General features: G+C 53.2%; 1 protein-coding gene across 1 annotated transcript; it reads right to left on the bottom strand.

The window, feature by feature from the left end:
- Positions 1-2513: 2513 nt before the first annotated feature.
- On the bottom strand, positions 2514-7448 carry SIX3 (SIX homeobox 3). Its single transcript, XM_075089888.1, has 3 exons — positions 6474-7448; positions 3933-4092; positions 2514-3498 (listed from the first exon to the last, which is right to left on the bottom strand). The coding sequence occupies exons 1-3, from the start codon at positions 7238-7240 to the stop codon at positions 3397-3399; spliced, it is 1029 nt and encodes a 342-aa protein (XP_074945989.1). The 5' UTR covers positions 7241-7448; the 3' UTR covers positions 2514-3396.
- Positions 7449-17243: the final 9795 nt, after the last annotated feature.

Below are 17243 nucleotides of genomic sequence, written 5' to 3'. Positions count from 1 at the left end.
TCTGCGCGGATAATAAACTAATGCTGGAGAGGAGCCGTCGATAATGCTGGGCCAGGGGCGGGAGGAGTCAGCCCTCCAGTTTGGCGGGGCTCGATAGGCCCTATCTTCCTGGGGCAGATGGACTTAGTGGGTGAGAAGGCTTAAACGCAGCTTTTCATAGATTTACACCTCAATCAGCCATTCAGGTTTTTAATGCAAATCCTAAAACAACATCATTTATCCATTACGGAGCCCGGCTTTGAAACGGCATATCATTAGCTGCACCCTTGGCACCCCGAAACAGCGCAGGCACCGGCGCACTCCTGCATGCGGCCGTGTGTCCGTCCCAACCCCACCTCCCCGCCGCCCCCGGCCACCCCGCACAAAGGCCCGCGAGCTCCGGGGAAAGGCGATAACCCCACCCAGCAGGGCCGGGGCAGCTCGCCCCTCCGGTTTTGGGCAAAAGGGGTAAATTTTCGGAGATGGGCGGGGGGGTGGCAAAGGCCGTGGGAGCAAGGGCCCTGCCTGGGAGGCTGAAGGGGAGGAAGGCTGGAACCCGAGGCCAGGTACGGGTGGAGTGAGGCTAAAGGCGATCTCTGCCCCCCCCACCCCAACTGCCACGGCACAACGGGGCGATCTTCAGAAGGCTTCATCAGAGGGAAGAAAACCCCAAACCTATCAGTATAAGGCTCAGATGAGGTAGATTACTGCTGCTGCTGGCTTCACGCCTTCTAACTGTGGCTTCCAGGCGCGAAAATGAAGGAAGAGAAAGAAGGAAAAAACAAAAAGAAAATCCCAAAGTTTAGTGCCCCTGAATCCTTTCAGGTATTAAATCCCGTTAAAAACCAAGCCGATGAGAACGACACTCCTGCCAGCGAGGAGCAGAGATATTGCCCTTAAAACCAATGTGCCGACATCGAAGACCTCCTTCCTACCCGGACCTGGGGGTGACTGGAAGGGCCGGGATTTTTCCCCTGAAGGCCCCTCCGCTCCCTCGCTGCGGGGGGCGGGAAGAGCAGCGCGAGCTCAAGTGTGAGACCCATGCGAGGGTGCCGGCCACCGGGGAGCCTCTTATCCCCTCTTGGGTGATATTTCTCCCCTCTAAAAGCCGCATGGGGGAGGGGAAGAACTAAGGTCACACGTTCCCCTTCTCCCATCCACGCGGAACACGGGAACCTTATTGTCTGTGTTCCCACCACCACCCCAGCTATTCCCGTCCATTCGGGTTTCGTACGACCGGACATTATTTTCCTTTTAACTACCCACTTGTGCTGGCGACGGGGTAGTGACGCCGCCGGAGCTGCCCGTGAGGAGGCCCCCGCCACGGAGCCGCCCGTGGAGAGAAGCCCGACGGGGCGGGCGCTGCCTCCGACCGGCCGCGTCCTTCCCCGCGGTGCCTCCCGTGGGAAAACGGAGGAGAAATCCGCCCCCACGCACCACTACGCGGGTCTCCGCGGTTCGCGGGTGCTCAGCGGCCCAGCGTGGAAACCCTTTCCTGCCCCGGCCAGGGGGGTCTCACGGCGGGGGGACACCTCCTCTTCGTGCTCGCTGCGCACACGCGCGGCTTTTCCATAGGGGCACCAGAGGCGAATGGACGTATTTGCACATCAGTTTATTTCTTAAAATTATCTATTAATGGCTTGCTTTAAGATCTCCTGCCCTGGGGGGTTACCCCCGCTCCCCAGGTAGCCTTTTGGGGAGGGGAAGTGCGAGGGGAAGCATCTTTAAGCCCTTCCTAAGGCTGTCCGTAAACCTGGTCGCGGACTTCCCCCCAAAAAAGGGAGGAGGGAAGAAGGAGAGAGGACGCGGGCAACCCCAAGGTAGATCGGAAATCCAAATTAGTTTGGAAATGGTCAAGAAATTCCAGGCACGTTTCTCGCTAAATCCCTGGTAAGTTTCAAAATTGTATTTTCAAGTAAAAACAAGTTTAGAATTTACGTCTCGTTAATTCACGGCTGAATAATCTGCCCAGGGCAAAGCAAAACTTTAATGGGGGAAAAAAAAAAAAAAAAAGGAAAGGAAAAAAGAAAGAAAGAAAGAAAGATGCTGAAATACTGTTAGTCATGCAAATAAAGGCTTCTTTCAGCACATCACAATATACTCCGGATTCGAGGGGAGGAGCTGCAGCCCGCTTAGGGCGAGGAGTTTATGTTTTTGTTTTCATTTAAAGCTACAAAACAAATCCCGAAATGTCTTAACCGCTCTCCGGAGACACCCGGCCCCGCAGACAGGCGGCCGGGGAAGCCTTTCAGCTCGAAGCGCACAAAAAAAGGCCGGGGGGGGGGTGCGTGGAGAGGGGGGGACTCACACACCAACGCTGGGGCCCGGGCCGGCGGAGGGGACCCGGAGGGACACGGCCCTACCCCGCGCCCCGCACCGCCGCCGTCGCAGCCCCGGTGTCCCCGCTGCCGCCAGCAGCCTCGGCGCGGGGTGGGTCCGTCCTCCCAAAATCCCTCCGGGGTGTCCCGCCGAGCCGGGGAAGGCGGGGGCCGCTGCGGGGCAGGGCGTGGGGCGAGGATCCCATGGGGACAGCGTGTTTTTTCGTGGCGGACAAAAACACAAACATCGCTGGGTAGATAAGAAAATGGAATACTGTATTTGATTTAGAAAGTTTGTACATATAGATAAACACGCAGTTAAGGAAACAATAGTTTAAGCGTCCTACGTGGAGTTTAAGAAGAGACCCCCCAAAGCTGCTATGAAATACTCAAAATAGCTTTTGCATAAGATAACTACAGTTGCACCCTAAGCTTTTTTTTTCTTTTTCTTTTTCTTTTTTTTTTTTCTATCACTGAGGTCCCTTTTGAAAACCTAGCACGTCAGATCTTGACAGCTAAGTTTGTGCAAGGAACACCGAGTCAAGGAAAATAAAAAGGAGAGAGAGAGAAAGGGTGGGAGGGAGATAGACGGGCGGGGGGGCGGGGGGAGGGGGGAAGAAAGAAAGAGTAGAGCAAATATCATATACAAGCATTTCTACACATATATTACAAACTGGGAAAATGACCGCATCATTAAGATATACATAATTCATATAAAATTTTGAAATAAAAATAAAAATCTGTTACAGTCATAACTATTCTTTTTCCACATTTATAACCAGTACCCACACAGGCAGTGACAGAAGTGTAGAAAAAAAGGTGCTTACGAATAAAATGATTGTCTGCTGAACAAAAAAACAGAAAATTGCATCTTGGCTGGACCATCACTTGGACTTAAAAAAAAAACCAAAACAAAACAAAAAACAGAGAGAAAGGGAGAGGGAGAAAGAGAGAGAAATAGGACCAACAAAAAGGCGATAAACATTTGTTATTTCCCTCTTCAAGGAGTTCCTTTTTATATTTTTTTTAATTTTTGATTTTTATACAAATTCGATCGGAGTTTGCATTTGTTTGTCTGGTTTCTGTTTGTTTTCCTTTACTATAGAGAATATTTTTTCCCAGATACAAATTTAATCATCATCATCATGCAAGTGGGTGAAATGCGTCCATGGAAAAGCGCAAAGGAGAAATCGTGCTTGTCCTAAAAAGAATACAATTGTCACTTTTGCTTTGTTTTTTTTTTGTCTCTTTTTTCCTTTTTATATATATAATAATTATTATTTCCCGCCCCCCCCCACCCCCCACCCCCCCCCGCTGCAGCACCAGCGTTTGTGACTGTTGAAGTTTTAGCTCCATCTCTTGGTGGTGGTGTTGGCTGACGGTGGTGGTGGTGGATTCTCTGATCCCTGTCTGTTTGTTTGCTATTATGTTTGGGTCGGGTTTGGCCTTTTCTTTCCTCCTGGCTGTGTGTGTGCGTGCATGCGTGTGTGTGTCCTGATTCTAGGTTGCCTCGGTTTGTTTTTGCTCGGGTCGGGGAGAGGGTGCTTGGCTGTTTGGATTTGGATTTTTTTGTTTGTTTTTTTGTTTGTTTGTTTTCCGATATCATACATCACATTCCGAGTCGCTGGAGGTTACCGAGAGGATGGAGGTGCCCGTCTCGGCTCTTTCTGTCAAACTGGAGACGCTGGTGGTCGGGCTGGCCGCCGTGGACGGAGACTCGGCCGAGCTGTGTGTCGGGCAGCCGGGCTCAGCCAGCGACCGCATGCCGCTCTGTCCTATCGCCTGGTGCTGGAGCCTGCATCGCGCCGGGAGACAAAACAACACCACAGCCCCTCTGAGACACCGGCCGCCGCCGCCGCCGCCGCCGCCGCCGCCGCCGCCGCCGGGGGGACGCGCCCGCCCGGGGACAGCTGCGGCCCCGGCCCGGCCCGGCCCGGCCCGGCGCGGAGGGGAGGGAAGGGGAGCGGAGGGGACCCCCGGCCCGCCCGGCCCGGCCGCTTTTCCGCAGCGCCCCGCGGAGCCCGGAGCGGCCGGGCCGAGGCGTGCGGCCCCGCTGCGGGCGCGGCCGGGCCGGCGCCGGGGCTCCCCGCGCCGCCGGGGCAGGGCACCCGCTGGGGCGGCACCCCGGGCAAACACACACCGAGGGGGGCCAGTTGGAAAGGGGACGGGGGGACGGGGGAAGCCGTTCCATGCCCCGTGGTTTGAATAACACGAGCAGCGCCTTCCCTTTCTCCGGGTGGCCATTCCTCCCCGCAGCACCGCGGGCCTAGGAGAGCACCACGGCTCCTCAAACACTCGGGCACCGCGGAAAGCACCGGCCTGTAGCCAGAAAGAAATGTTCAGGATCCTCGTTTTGTGCCCTGCCGAATATCTGTCTAAATATTTTCCAGTGAACGGATAAATACTCGGGGGTCTGCGGCAGGACCGGAGGAAGGTCCCGTCCTGGGGAGGTAGCGCTCTCAGGAAAATAAAAAAGGGCGATTGTGAAACACAGCGCTTCTCTCCGCTCGAAATTTAAGTCCCTTTTCCACCTGAAAGCCAAAATTAGCTTTAAAGTGCTGGTCCTTTCACAATCAACACTTAAGGCTACATTGCCGTAGAACATTTTTTTCCTTTGTTTTTTTTTTTTAAAGAGGCAATAAAAAATCATTTTCAGGTTCCCTAGCGTGTCGGGAATATTTCTCTGCACCCGTTTATTCCGCTCCAAAGCCAAAGAAAGCCGGATTCGAGGGTAAGGGCTAAAAGTCCTGGGCTGAGCAGCCAGCCACAGCCTCTAGCGCGTAGCACTGCCAGTGTGAAGCAAAATACACTCTTCGCTCAACTGCTTCTCACCGGGGTCTTTTCTATTTAACTGCCTGCGAAGAACAGAAAAATGTAGCCGGTTTATTCTACATTTCTCGTTATTTTGCGTTGTCTAATTTCAGCGTCTTTTGATTTTTCTCCCATTTACAATTCCGGGTGCATTCATCTGCTGTCAACAGCGTTGAATCAACAAAAGCATCCGTGGGCAACTTCTGTTTATTTACAGTCCTAAGCTGATCTGTTTTCCATTTAATGGAAATTAAATGGCGGGGCACTTTTAGGTTGCATTTCTCCTACAGAATCTTGAATCAATAGCACCAGTGCTATAATTAGGAGGAATTTAAGAGACAGCATTTACAAGGACAAGAAGTTTTGTTTACACGCTTACAGCGGTGGCCAAACTTAAATTAAAATAAAAACAGTGTGCCAAGCTGGATTAAGGGTCCATTTTCACTTGCAAAATAACTTTTACGGAGGGTGACGAAAAAAAAAAGAAGGGGGCCTCGCTTTTGTCGTGGCAAAGGAGAAATTAAAAAAAAAAAAAAGACACCGAGAGACACGCAAATAAATGCAAGCGTAAATGCAGAGGAAACACACGGCCGGAGGGCCAGGTCGCCATGTGGTGTAAACAGATAAATGTGGATGGGAGGAAAAAAAAAGGGAGGTGGGTGTTCCCGATCTCCTGAAAGCTTTTCTCCCTTTTTCCCCCGAGCCCGAGGGCTGTGGGGTGTGCGTGTGCCCGTCCCGCCGCGCATGCAGAGGAACACGAACAATCGGAGCGGAGCCGCCTGCTCTGCAGAAACCCGCTCTGAATCGCACCGCCCGCCTCGGCCCTTCGGCGGGGAACGGCGCCAGCGCCCGGCCAGGCGCACATCCCGGCGAGCCGAAAGCAAAACCGGAGCCCACCGACCCGGGGCCGTGGGGTTTCCCATCCCCCGCGGCAGCGGCAACGGCTGCGCGGAGGGAGGCAGGGAGAGCCGGGCTCTGCCCTGGCCGCGGCCGCTGCGCTGTGCCCCGCACACACACGCACACACACGCGCGCGCAGGGCGCTGCCCACGCCCGCGGGGTAGCCCCAGCCCTGCCCGCGCCCCGGGAGCCTGTGGGGAGCCCGGGCAGGGCTCGGGGCGCGCCGGGCAACTTTGAGCCGTGCCTGCCCCCGCCGCATCCTTGCGGCTGCCGGGAGGGCACCTACCCGCCCGGCGGGGGGACGGATTGCTCCCGGTGGCGGGGATGGAGAGAAGGAGGAGGAGGAAGAGGAGGAGGAAGGGAGAAGCGCGCTGCCGGCCGGGCGGCCGCCGAGACGCGGCCGCCCGCGGGGCCCCGCCGCCCCCCCGGCCCCCCGGCCCGGAGCGGGGCCCCGCAACCCCACTGACCTGTTTTTAGCCGCCGCCGCTCTGTCTCTTTGCCTTCGGTTTTTGAACCAGTTGCCTACTTGCGTGGGGGTGAGCCCCGTGGCCTGAGCCAGTTCCCTTTTCTTGCTGGGGTTGGGGTAAGGGTCCTGCAGGTACCACTCCCTCAGGAGGCTGCGAGTCCTCTCCTTGAAGCAGTGCGTCTTCTGCTCGCCATCCCAAATGGTCCTGGGCAGCGGAAACTTCTTCCTCACCCTGTATTTATCAACCGGCCCCAGCGGGCGACCCCTTAGCTTCTCGGCCTCCTGGTAGTGCGCTTCGAGCCACATGGCCTGCAACTTGCCGTGGGACTCCTTGGTGAATTTGTGGTTCTCCAGGATGTGATAGAGGTCTCGGAAGTTGCCCGTGTGGAAGGCCACCACCGCTCGGGCGCGGAGGATGGACTCGTGCTTGTTGATGGCCTCGCATGCCCCCGGCGCCACCGGCAGCGACCAGAGGAACCTCCCCAGCCTCTCTATGTCTCCAGTCTCCTCCAGCGTCTCGCAGACGCTGGCCACTTGCTCCGGGGAGAAGTTGAGTGTGGGCAGCTGAAACATTGACAACTCTTCGTGGGGTGCCCGGGAGCTGCCGCCTCCACCGCCGCCGGCACCGGGGCTGCAGCCCGAGCCGCTGCCGCTGCCGCCGCCGCCGCCGCCGCTGGCGAGAAGGAGGGAGCGGTGGTGCGGGTCGGCGGCGAAGTTTGGCAAGAAGAAATGGGTGGGATAAAGCTCTAGCGGGGACCTGAACACCATGGGATGACCGGGGAGAGGGGGAGATAAATCAAGGAGAAAAGAAAGAAAGGGAGGAAGAAGGGAGGAAAGGGCACACGCACCGCGCACGCATCCACGCCCGCACACGCACACACAGCCACATAGAGGCACAGGGGCACACACGCTCGCAGGCACACGCGGACACACGCACACGCACTCACGCGCGCGGACACACGCACACGCACACGCACTCACACACACCCAGCCCCGCGCCGCCGCCGAGTCAGGATTCAGTGATTCAACAGCAATCGCCCTAATGACAACAGCCTCATAATATCTCCCCTAAATCCACAGTGAGTGCAGCGCTGAAACATTTTGTTTCGCTTTTCTATTGGTCTTCTGAGTGTCGTTGTGGCGTTGCCATGGCAGCCCCTGCCAATCACTGTCAGCCCTGCCAATCATTACGGAGTACGTAAGGAAGGTTTTTACCACTTCGCCCGAATGCACGGGGGGGAGGGAAGCGGGGCGGTTGGTGGAAAAGCCTGGTTGTTTTTTGTTGGTTTTTTTTTTTTCCCCTTAATCTTTGCAACTCCTAATCTCAGCACTTCCCCTTCTCCCTGTCTCTCCCCCCTCCCTCTCCACACCCCTCCTAAATAAGGGATCAAATAATGCGAAAAGCAGTGTGCACATATTTGTTGAATGGGATGAGCAATTAGAGGGTGGAATATTATTGTGATCTTAACGAGCCTCGTTAAAGCTAAAGGAGATATGGGGGGAAAGTAAATGGGCCAGGCTGGGATACACGTTCGGATAAAGGGCTCCTAACTGAGACAATTTACACATGATTTGCACGTAGTTTCACTTCATTCTGCCTATCTGAGCACTAATAGTGCCGGGGAAGAAAAGAAAGATGAGATCATTAGACCCATCCTCACGCCGGTGACCCTCCCAGAAGCAGGCACATACAGTACAGGGTGGGATTAGCCCTGATTCCCCGAAGTCTCCCTCCTCTCTTCCCCTCTCCCGCTCCCTGCCCCTCTCCGCCGGAGGAGGGATCCGCTGCCCGCGGAGTTCCGCAGAAGCTCCGCCGAGAGCCGCGCAGGGCGCCCAGCCCGGACCCGCTCCGGCTCCGCGGCGCCCCGCTCGCTGCCTCCCCCGTCCCACGCCTCTCTTCCCCCGCCCGCCCGCTCCTTCTCGCCTTCCCTTTTCCTCTCCTTTCTCTTCCCTCTCTCCACTTTGTTATTCTTTCATTCTGGCTTTCCTCCTCCCACTCGCCTTACCGCCTTTCGCCCCTTCCTTCCTCCGGAGCCCGGCGACCTTGCGAGGCTGGTCCTCACCCCCAAACGCGCCGGGGCTTTACACCGCACCTCTCTTTCCCCCCGCAATTCCTGCCGCGAACTTACAGGGCTTCTGTGCGAGGAGGAGGAAAGGGAGGCGAGCAGAAGCGGGTTTGAACCCAGCTGCTGTATTTTTGGTTTTTGTGTTTGTGGTGGGGTTGTGGGTTTTTTTTTCCCCCCTGTTTGTTTGTTTGTTTGTTTAAGTGTGAGCAAGGCTAATCTCCGGTGTGGTTTGAGTCTTTCCCTCAGTAAGACCTAGCTGGGTCGCCAGACCTTGCTACCATGCAACTACATTTATTATTAGGTATGTTGCTTTTAAGAAGATTTAATCAGCATCTTGAGCTGGTAACTCTTTTGTTTAGTTTCTGTAGCTATGGAAGTGTGATTTACAGAGATTTGTACGGGTCATGGACATCTTTCCAGACTTACTGTGTATATTTAGACAGGACTTTGCTTGGTGTTAAAAAGTGTATATTTTGAATAGGTTCACACACAGTAGCAAACAATACCGACATTGTAAAGGCATGTACAACGAGTATTGAAACGCAGCATCCAGACTTCAACTAATCTGCCCTCAATAAAGCTGAAATAATTATCCTAAGCCGCCTTTCTAGAAGAAAAATCATTGAGGAATTCAAAACTTTTTTAAAGATCTTTTCTGCATTCCGATGGAGATCGAGGGGTGAGGCTTGGAGCCCAAACTACTTTCAGACATCAATGGAGAGAAGGGGAGGGGGGAAAGAGAGATATTACAATTAAAATGTGAAAACATAGCGTGACTTGCCCTATCCGAAGGATAATAATAATACTGCTATGGGTGGTAGAAGTTCTTTAGCTGGGCTCCAAACTGGTTGTGATCCTTTCACAGCGCACTCCTCGTGAAATAATTCCAAGTGGCAGATGAATAGGTCCAGTTGGAAGAGCTGCTGGACTGGAAGAAGCTCGCTGTATTACACATTCATCTGATTTCCACTAAACTGTCATCGGTGCGCTTCGTGGCTTCATAGCCCTAATGGAAATAACTCGCCCTCTTAATTTTTAGTGATCTGCTTAAACACTTCTGTTAACAGACTTGGGGAAAACTTTTCCCCCCCCCTCCCTTCCTCCCTGGCTTGTATTTCCAGTTGTACAGCTAAGGAGGGAAAGAGACTTTTCAGCCCCTCTGCAAATCGATTTGGAGGTATTAATTGGACAACAATATGTTTAGCCAAATATTTTAATACACACACACAAAATCTTTTTCTTTGTAATCCTTTCCTTTTATGTAAAGGATTACAGAGGGGAGGGTGGGGGGAATTCCTGCGGGAGTTTCTTAATATTTGATTCCATTTTTCTTCGAGCTGCCAATTAAACTACCTTAAAATGTATTTCCAGAATAAAATGCAAACCGGCCTTTTTTTTTTTTTTTTTTTTTTAAATCTCCCAGAGGATCATACACTGGTCATTCGCCTATAGGTTACATCCTTCTGTTAGGATTCCAGATGAACCTTGCAAAGCTTCAATATATATCCTCTTTCTCTCCTTCTTATCTCTCTCCCTCTCCTCTTTCTTCCTTTCTTTCTTCCTCTCTTCCTTCCTCCCTCTCTTCCTTCCTCCATATCTTTCTTTTTTTTTCCGAGAGATATGAAACACATAACTGCACTTCTGGTGAAAACCTTTCTACCAAAATATCCTTCTGTAGGGCATTTCAATGCACGTCGGCTCTGCGTGCGTCTGTCTGAGGCTGTATGTTTAAAGCCAAACAAACCCACAACCCTGACGTGCCTCTCAGCTAATACTGAGGGCTTCCCGCACCCGCTCTCCTCTCTGCGCCCGCCGGCGTCCAGCACAGGAGCTCTGCCAGCCAGAACCTCCCGCAAGGACGGAGCCAGCAGCCTAAAATGTTTGCGCCTGTTGTCGCGGCTCGCCACCGCGGGTCACCGAGGCGCGGTAGTCATCAGCCAGACCTCGGGAAGCGGGTCCGGAGCTCGCCCAGCCCGGCCGGGGATTCAGCGCTCCCCTAAGCCTGTTAGGGACACACTCTCATGTCCTGAAATGTGCAAGCAGATAATTGTTGGCGCTCTAGCTTTGTGTGAGGAGGCCAGGGTGTAAATGGCTTTTAATGACTGCAGCTGCTGGCTGCAAACTGTCAATGGGATCGGCTAATGCCGAGCCCGGACCCGCCCGGCGCCGAGTCGCAGGAGCCGGGCGGGCGCCGCCGGCGGCAGCGCGCGGGGGCGCGGAGCGGCGCGGCCACCGGGAGCAGGAGCGGGAGCACGGCGGCGGACGGGGCCGGGCAGAAGCTGCCCTCTCGGCTGGGAAAATCCTTTCCGGATCCTGTAAGTTTCTTACGGATAGGCGGAGGTCCCGCTAGGGAGCCTCCCGGGGTGAGCTGCCCCCCACTCCCCCCAGCCCTTCCCCACCCCTGCGATGGGGCTCGGGGGTCCGGGGCGGTGACGGGCGGGGTCCCCCCCATCGCTGCAGATAGCCATCTTCTCTGGGTTGGGGAACCTGCCGCCCGTTTCCAGTCAATCTTACTTCATCCCACATGATTCATTGTTTTAGCTGCTAGAATGACATGTGGCTCTGCAGGGCAGGGGAGCACCCACCCACGGCCCCCCCCCCAGAAAAAAAAAAAAAAAGCCCTCCCCCTAAATAAACCAGGACAAGCCTGTGCTCTCTTCTGGAGGGAGCCCTGCGAAGTTATGTCCGTATGTGTGCGTGCGTGCGTGCGTGTGTGTGTGTCGGGCTGCCAACCTGGAGGACTTTTCCGGGGAGAGGAAGGGAAGCAGAGAGGTTCCCCTCTTTTATTTCACTGCTTGTTTTGATGGTCGCTCCCAGGAGGCTGCGATTTTTCTGCTGCCTAGTTAGTGCCCCTTAATCCTGACTCGAGAGTGACTCAGCCGACGTTTGCAAGGGCTGATTATTGTTTTATCGGGGGAGGCAGGGGTTCAGCCGGGGCTGGGGCGTAGCGGTCGAGGCACCGGCGAGTGGAAAATGATGCGCTGCGGCGAGGGGAGAGGCGAGGGGGGAGAGAGGGAGAGCAGGTAAAGGAGAACCCACCGCGTTGGTCCTGTTAGGCTTTTTATTATTATTATTATTATTATTACGATTTTATTGAATTTTTGTCAGTCTTCAACGGCAAGCGCTGAAAATTTTGTACCTATGCTGTCTTTACAAACACATCTATCCTCCTCCTTCCTTCCCTCTTTCTCTCTCTTTCTTCCTCTCTCTCTTTTTTTGGTCACGATTTCTCGAGATAAATTAATGCGCATTTGATGGGTGTGCGAGATGTGGCCCATCCGGCTCCCGTAATACAGCCCTGTTGATGCGATGCGTGCTGCAACCGGTCGTGCTAAGAAACAAGTAGGCAAAGTGGGTTTTTTTTAACCGTTTGGATTAGTTTAAGAAGCCGAGGGGGGTATTTTATTACTGGTCCAAAACAGTGCTCCAGCTTCCAGGTTAAACTTTTGGGGACATACTCCCCACCCCCCTTTATTTTGCGTAAACACAGAGGCTGGAGGAGGAAAACGTGAGACACTCAAATTTTTTGTTGTTGTTTTGAAAGGAGGGAGAAAAGGAGGGCAGCTCTCCTCGGCGCCGAACTGCCGGTTTGGGAAGCACCAAACTTTCCCGAGGAGGCGAGGGAGCCGCAGCCGCCGCCTGGCAGGGCTGGACTGCCTCCCCGCGTCCCCCCGCATCCCCGGGCAGCTCCCGCCAACCGAAAGTTACCTGCTCGGCAGCAGCAGCGGCGGCAGCAGCCGTGCTGCTGCTTGCTGCTGAATTAAACACAACTCTTAATGATGTAGCATTATCAACAAGGGACACTTGATTGACTGATCTAGGTATGATATATGTGCTGGGCGTCTAAATTAAATATTAAGTGAAATACTTAGCTCTAATTAGAAATCGTAACCTAGCAATGAAAACTTGAAGAAACAAATTGCGGGGGGAGGAGGGGACAGCCTTTAAACGCGGCAGCGGGGAAAGTAGCGGTGATGTGTACAGAGGCTGACATATTAGCAACAAGAAGCAACTTTGAAATGATTGACGTATCATTAAAGCCATCAGGCTGATTTTAATAATTCTTCTTCAAGAGGAAAAAAAAGAGAAAGAAATAGAAGGAAAAAAAAAAAGGCGTGGAACCTCGCAGACGAGTTATTTATTTATCAGCGCATTAAACCCGGGAGAAACATAATTAGACCTGGGGAAAACGAGGGAAGGCGGGGTGAAATCTGTCGACGAATTGAACAAATAAACGTCCGAAAAGCAGCGACCATCCAGCTCAGGGCTTCTGTGGGAGATGGAGTTGTCAGAGCTAGATGCCTTCTCCCCCGAGTGTGCCTTCCCAAGGTAAACAAGCACACAGTTGCCTCAACTTTATCCTTTAGTACAAAGTTCCTGGTGCGACGGAAAATTTGAATATTTTATCAGTCTCTTGTAGTGACCCTCATTAGGTGGGCATCCTGCTAAGGCCCTGGCGTTACAAGAAAGCTGCCCAATCAGAGCATTTGCACGCCTTGTTAGCGATGGTTAATGAAGCTTCCCCATGCACTCAAAGAAAGGCCCCCTCGATGTAGATTTACCTTATGTCAACTCGTTACTTCTAATGAATCGCATCAAAATTCTTCCCTGAATGGGGCCGAGGCGCCCGGACCGGGATCCCCTCCCCGCCCGGCGGAGCCCACCCCTGCCACAGCCGGCACTTTAGCGGAGCATCCGAGACCGAGGTGACCAGTTTGGCGGCGGGGAGGGGGACAAGGGGCCGAGGGAGGGCACGGAGCGGGCGGCGGGCGACAGCGGCGGGGGCACCGCAGGCGGCGCGGGGGGGGGGTGGCGGGGGGGCGCAGCCTGGCCCCGGCTCCCGGCCAGGGTAGCGACAGCGGAGGCTTCGCTGCTGGCAGGTAGACGTTTGCTCTTCGCCTCTAATTTTCAGGCTTCCCCCCCCACGCCAACCCCCCTACCTCCCCGTCCCTCCGGGCTAGCATTTTAAAATCAATTAGTATTTTCAATTCTTGAGGTGAATTATTCAAACAAATGTTTGGGAGACCCTGAGGGAGAATTTGGCCGTGACAAAGGTTTGATTAGCTTTATTTCCCCCCAAAAGCAACAAAGGCGCAGGGCTGCGAGAACAATCCGCTACATCAGGGCATGTTCAATTAAATGAAAGTCATTAGCTTCGCCGTGAAAGCACTACCTTTAAAATCAGATGGGGCGGGCGGGAAGGGACACACACACACACACACTCTGATAATTGTGGCGGGAGGATTTAACACCCCCCCCTCCCCCTATACACACAAAGCCCTCCAAAAAGAAGAAGAAGAAGGGAGAGAGAGGTGGTGGTGGTAGAAACCCCAACACTTCACCCTTTGGAAATTTGTGCTCAGTCTAAACAATAGGAAGCCCATAATGCAGATTATAACACTCACTGACTCGGATCCATTATCTGCCCTCCACACTGTCTATATATTGATTTCCATATACTTTCTATTGCTCTCAATGACCGAGCAAAGCTCCAGTTAAGAGCCCGCGACACGCAGGAGCGCTGCTTGAGCTACCTCTCACCACTACAAGTCGGAGCCGGTTGTAAACACGAAATGCTCCCACTTTCCCGGTGTAGCTGTGAACACGCACACGACACACAACCAGCCCACCCCCCCCCCCCCCCAAAAAAAAAAAACAACAACAAAAAAGCGGACGGCCGGGCAGAGCCGGGGCACTGCCCCGGGGCCCCCTTCCCCCCCCCCCGCGGGGAGCCCACGGATGCTGGATGATGCCCCCGCGGAGGCACGTCTAGGTGCCCGCGCCCGAGTCCGTGACTGAAAGCCTGGGGCCGGTGCCCGGTGCGTGCCCGTCCCGAGAGCGCCGGAGCCGCCTGCGGGGAAGGGGGTGCCTGTCCCCCGCGCCCCTTGGGGCGCAGAGCCTGGCGGGAAGAGCCGGGGAGCTGAGCTCCCCGTCCAGGGCCCCCCGCCTGCAGCCCCTCTCCCAGGCCCTGAGCTCCCAGTGAGGGATGACGGTCGTTTCTTTAACTCTGAGACCCAGCAGAGCAGAACTTTGTCAAGGCAGGATCCTGCGGCCGGTAAGTTTGATACTTGGATTAAGATCACTTTCTCACGGGCTCTTGTGGTGTATGTGTGTGCGAGACGGAGCGGAAGGGAAGGAAAGCGCTCACCCGAAAATGGCCATAGAAAGAGAGAGAAGAAACCACCGAAGACACAACCTGATTTTTTGGGAAGTGCCGTGGGAGCGGCCCGGAAGGGCCCCGGGAGCGCAGCCGAGGTACCCCTGCCTCTTCCCAACCTTCCTCTGCAGGGCACGGCTCCAGGCAGAGAGGGCAAAGGTACCGAGAGGGTTAAAGTGCCCGGAGAGAAGCAGAAATTTGGAATCCAGTGTGTGTGTGTGTTGGGGGGAGGGGAAGTAAAGCGGTAATTCTGCTACTATAAGGACCCCAAATAATCCGCTCGGAACCTGCATAGATCGGGGAGATCCGGGACGGCGTCTTAAATGGCCATATCCCCCGCCCCTTCCTTGACTTTAATGAAGATTGTTAATTTATTTCGAGGCAGTGCTCTGGGCTGATAAGTCCTTCCCAGCTAATATGTGAAAGTTTAAATGCCACCAGGTGCAAATTCGCTCTACTTAAGGCTACGAAAATAAGGCCAAAATTCAAGAGCACAAGAAGTTGGCCTTTGCATTATGATTTATAAAAGGGAAATTGCGCTATACATAGCCAACTATTTACCAAAAACCCCCACCCCCAAAGCCCTGAAAGTGCTAAATTCTTCTTAATGATGCCGAAGGTGAAGTTGTTTCATATTGGACAAAATGGGCGTTATTCTTTGTCATGTAAATCACCCTTCACTTGACCCCAGGTTAGAGGATAATGTTCATTCTTGTTTCACACTAAAACTTATTTAAATCAGAGAGCTGAAGAATCATTTCACAAAATCCGCGTAATAGTGTGAAGAGGACTTAGGGATCCGCATTCAAAAAAACATGGGTTAGGAACGTGTACTTTTTTAAAAAATCGGCATTTGCTGCAAACCTCCAGGACTAGGAGGTTTTTTATCTAATAAAGCTATGCTCCTTGGGTTTCCTGAGAAATGTGTATATAATTTCGCGTAACAAGATTAAAAGAAAGGAAAAGATATGAATCAAAGGAGTATAGATACACAAAAGACCTCTAAGTAACAATTGCTCTAATACATATTTTTAAATAGGAAAAGAAATGAAGAGATATTTAACAGTTGGGTAAAACAGAAATGAAGGTTTGATAAAGAAGATGCAGCTTGCGGTGCTGTTTCATTCGATAAATATACTTTTGGTGTGGAGTGACAGGATATGTTATTTTGACACAAAATGAAAGCGTTACTGCAGATATAGAGACATAGATACACGCGAAGACAGCTGTATACACTCATTTATAAATTAGTGGGTGCACGTGGAAGGAAATCTGAGCGTCTCTATGTTTCAAAGCGCAGCTGGAAAATATCCCATAGGTGAGGCGCTGGGCTGAGGTAGGTTTGATATTGAAGCGCTAGAGATTATTGGAAATCAAATAAAAATTCGACACGCTCTGACCCATTAGAGGATTTAGCGGTGAGGGGGGAGAGGTTTTGCAGGGCTTTTGTCGCTAATGTTTCAATGCTAGGCGCTAACTTTAAGAAAAGTGTCAGTGGAATAACAAATTGAGGGCATGAAAGGCCACGGAGAGAAAGCAAGGAAGGATGCTCTTGACTTCTTAGCAGTTGCTTAGAAAGGATCTCGAGCTTAATGTGGGGACTCAATCAGCGGAGAGCACAAAGCTCGGGGAAGGGGGAGAGGGGAGTTGGGCTCAGCACGTGCACTTTGCTCAAGTCGCTTGAGCGAGCACCGGAGGGGGAGCGCCGAGCCCAGCCTGCCCGCCGCTGCACCCCCGGCCCCCGCCTCGGCACCGGGCGGTGGGGGTGTGCTAAACGGGGCCCCCTTTCTGCGCCTCTGCGGGGGCGCAGGGGCAGCCCGCCCGGCTCGGGACAGGCGCGGGAGGTTTGCGGGCTGCCCCGGGCTGCCCCGGCGGAGCAGCGGGCAGGCGGCCGCCGAGCTGGGTAACTGGGCAGTAATTTGGCCCTTCACCGCAGCGCCAGCAGCAGGTTTTGTTAAAAGGCACCATTATCAAATTCGGTCCTTCCGTGAGAAACAGCCGATTTTCGAGCCCGGCTGTAAAGATTTTTAACAGCTTAGCGAATATCACAGATAAGGGAAATCTGGAAGATGCTCCCAGGACATCAGACCTTAATGGGCTTCTTCAGCGGCGGAGGGAGCTCCGTTCTGCTCCCTGTGTGTATTATACTGCAGACAGGATTCGATATATACTCTATTTAATCTTTCTCTGTGACAGAGCTGTTTAAGTGTATACCATGCCTACGTTCTTTGTATCAAGACCAAAAGGATGCATTGTTGAAAGAAAACTATTCAAAATCTTTCATCTGATAGAAACGATCCAGCAACTGTGAGGCAGCTACAGCACAATGGTTCTGTCTACATAATAGGTATCTCATAAAAATACAGCGTGTCATTGCAACAAAAAGTTAAAAGTCTTAAATGTATCCATCATATATTGCATGAAGTCAATAATATTCTAACCTTGCCTGCACCCCGCCATTAAATGGTACACGGCACTTTAAAACCGAGGGCATTGTGATTGAAATCCCAGCCTCTAGCAGAGAAAGAGGGGAGTAAGGTAAGTTAAA

This window comes from Phalacrocorax aristotelis, chromosome 3, assembly GCF_949628215.1.
Source record: "Phalacrocorax aristotelis chromosome 3, bGulAri2.1, whole genome shotgun sequence".
NCBI classification, from domain to species: Eukaryota; Metazoa; Chordata; class Aves; order Suliformes; family Phalacrocoracidae; genus Phalacrocorax; species Phalacrocorax aristotelis.
Note: the sequence above shows the minus strand (reverse complement) of the source record. Positions and strands in the feature narration are given on the sequence as shown.

What these genes read in the sequence shown, in the direction of transcription:
- SIX3 (XM_075089888.1), bottom strand. Translation starts at nt 7,240, where the DNA reads ATGGTGTTCAGGTCCCCGCTAGAGCTTTATCCCACCCATTTCTTCTTG. An exon ending in GCGGCGGCGGCTAAAAACAG is followed by an intron (nt 4,093 to 6,473) that starts GTCAGTGGGGTT and finishes GGCGCGATGCAG; the next exon opens with GCTCCAGCACCAGGCGATAG. An exon ending in CGGGCACCTCCATCCTCTCG is followed by an intron (nt 3,499 to 3,932) that starts GTAACCTCCAGC and finishes TATTCTTTTTAG; the next exon opens with GACAAGCACGATTTCTCCTT.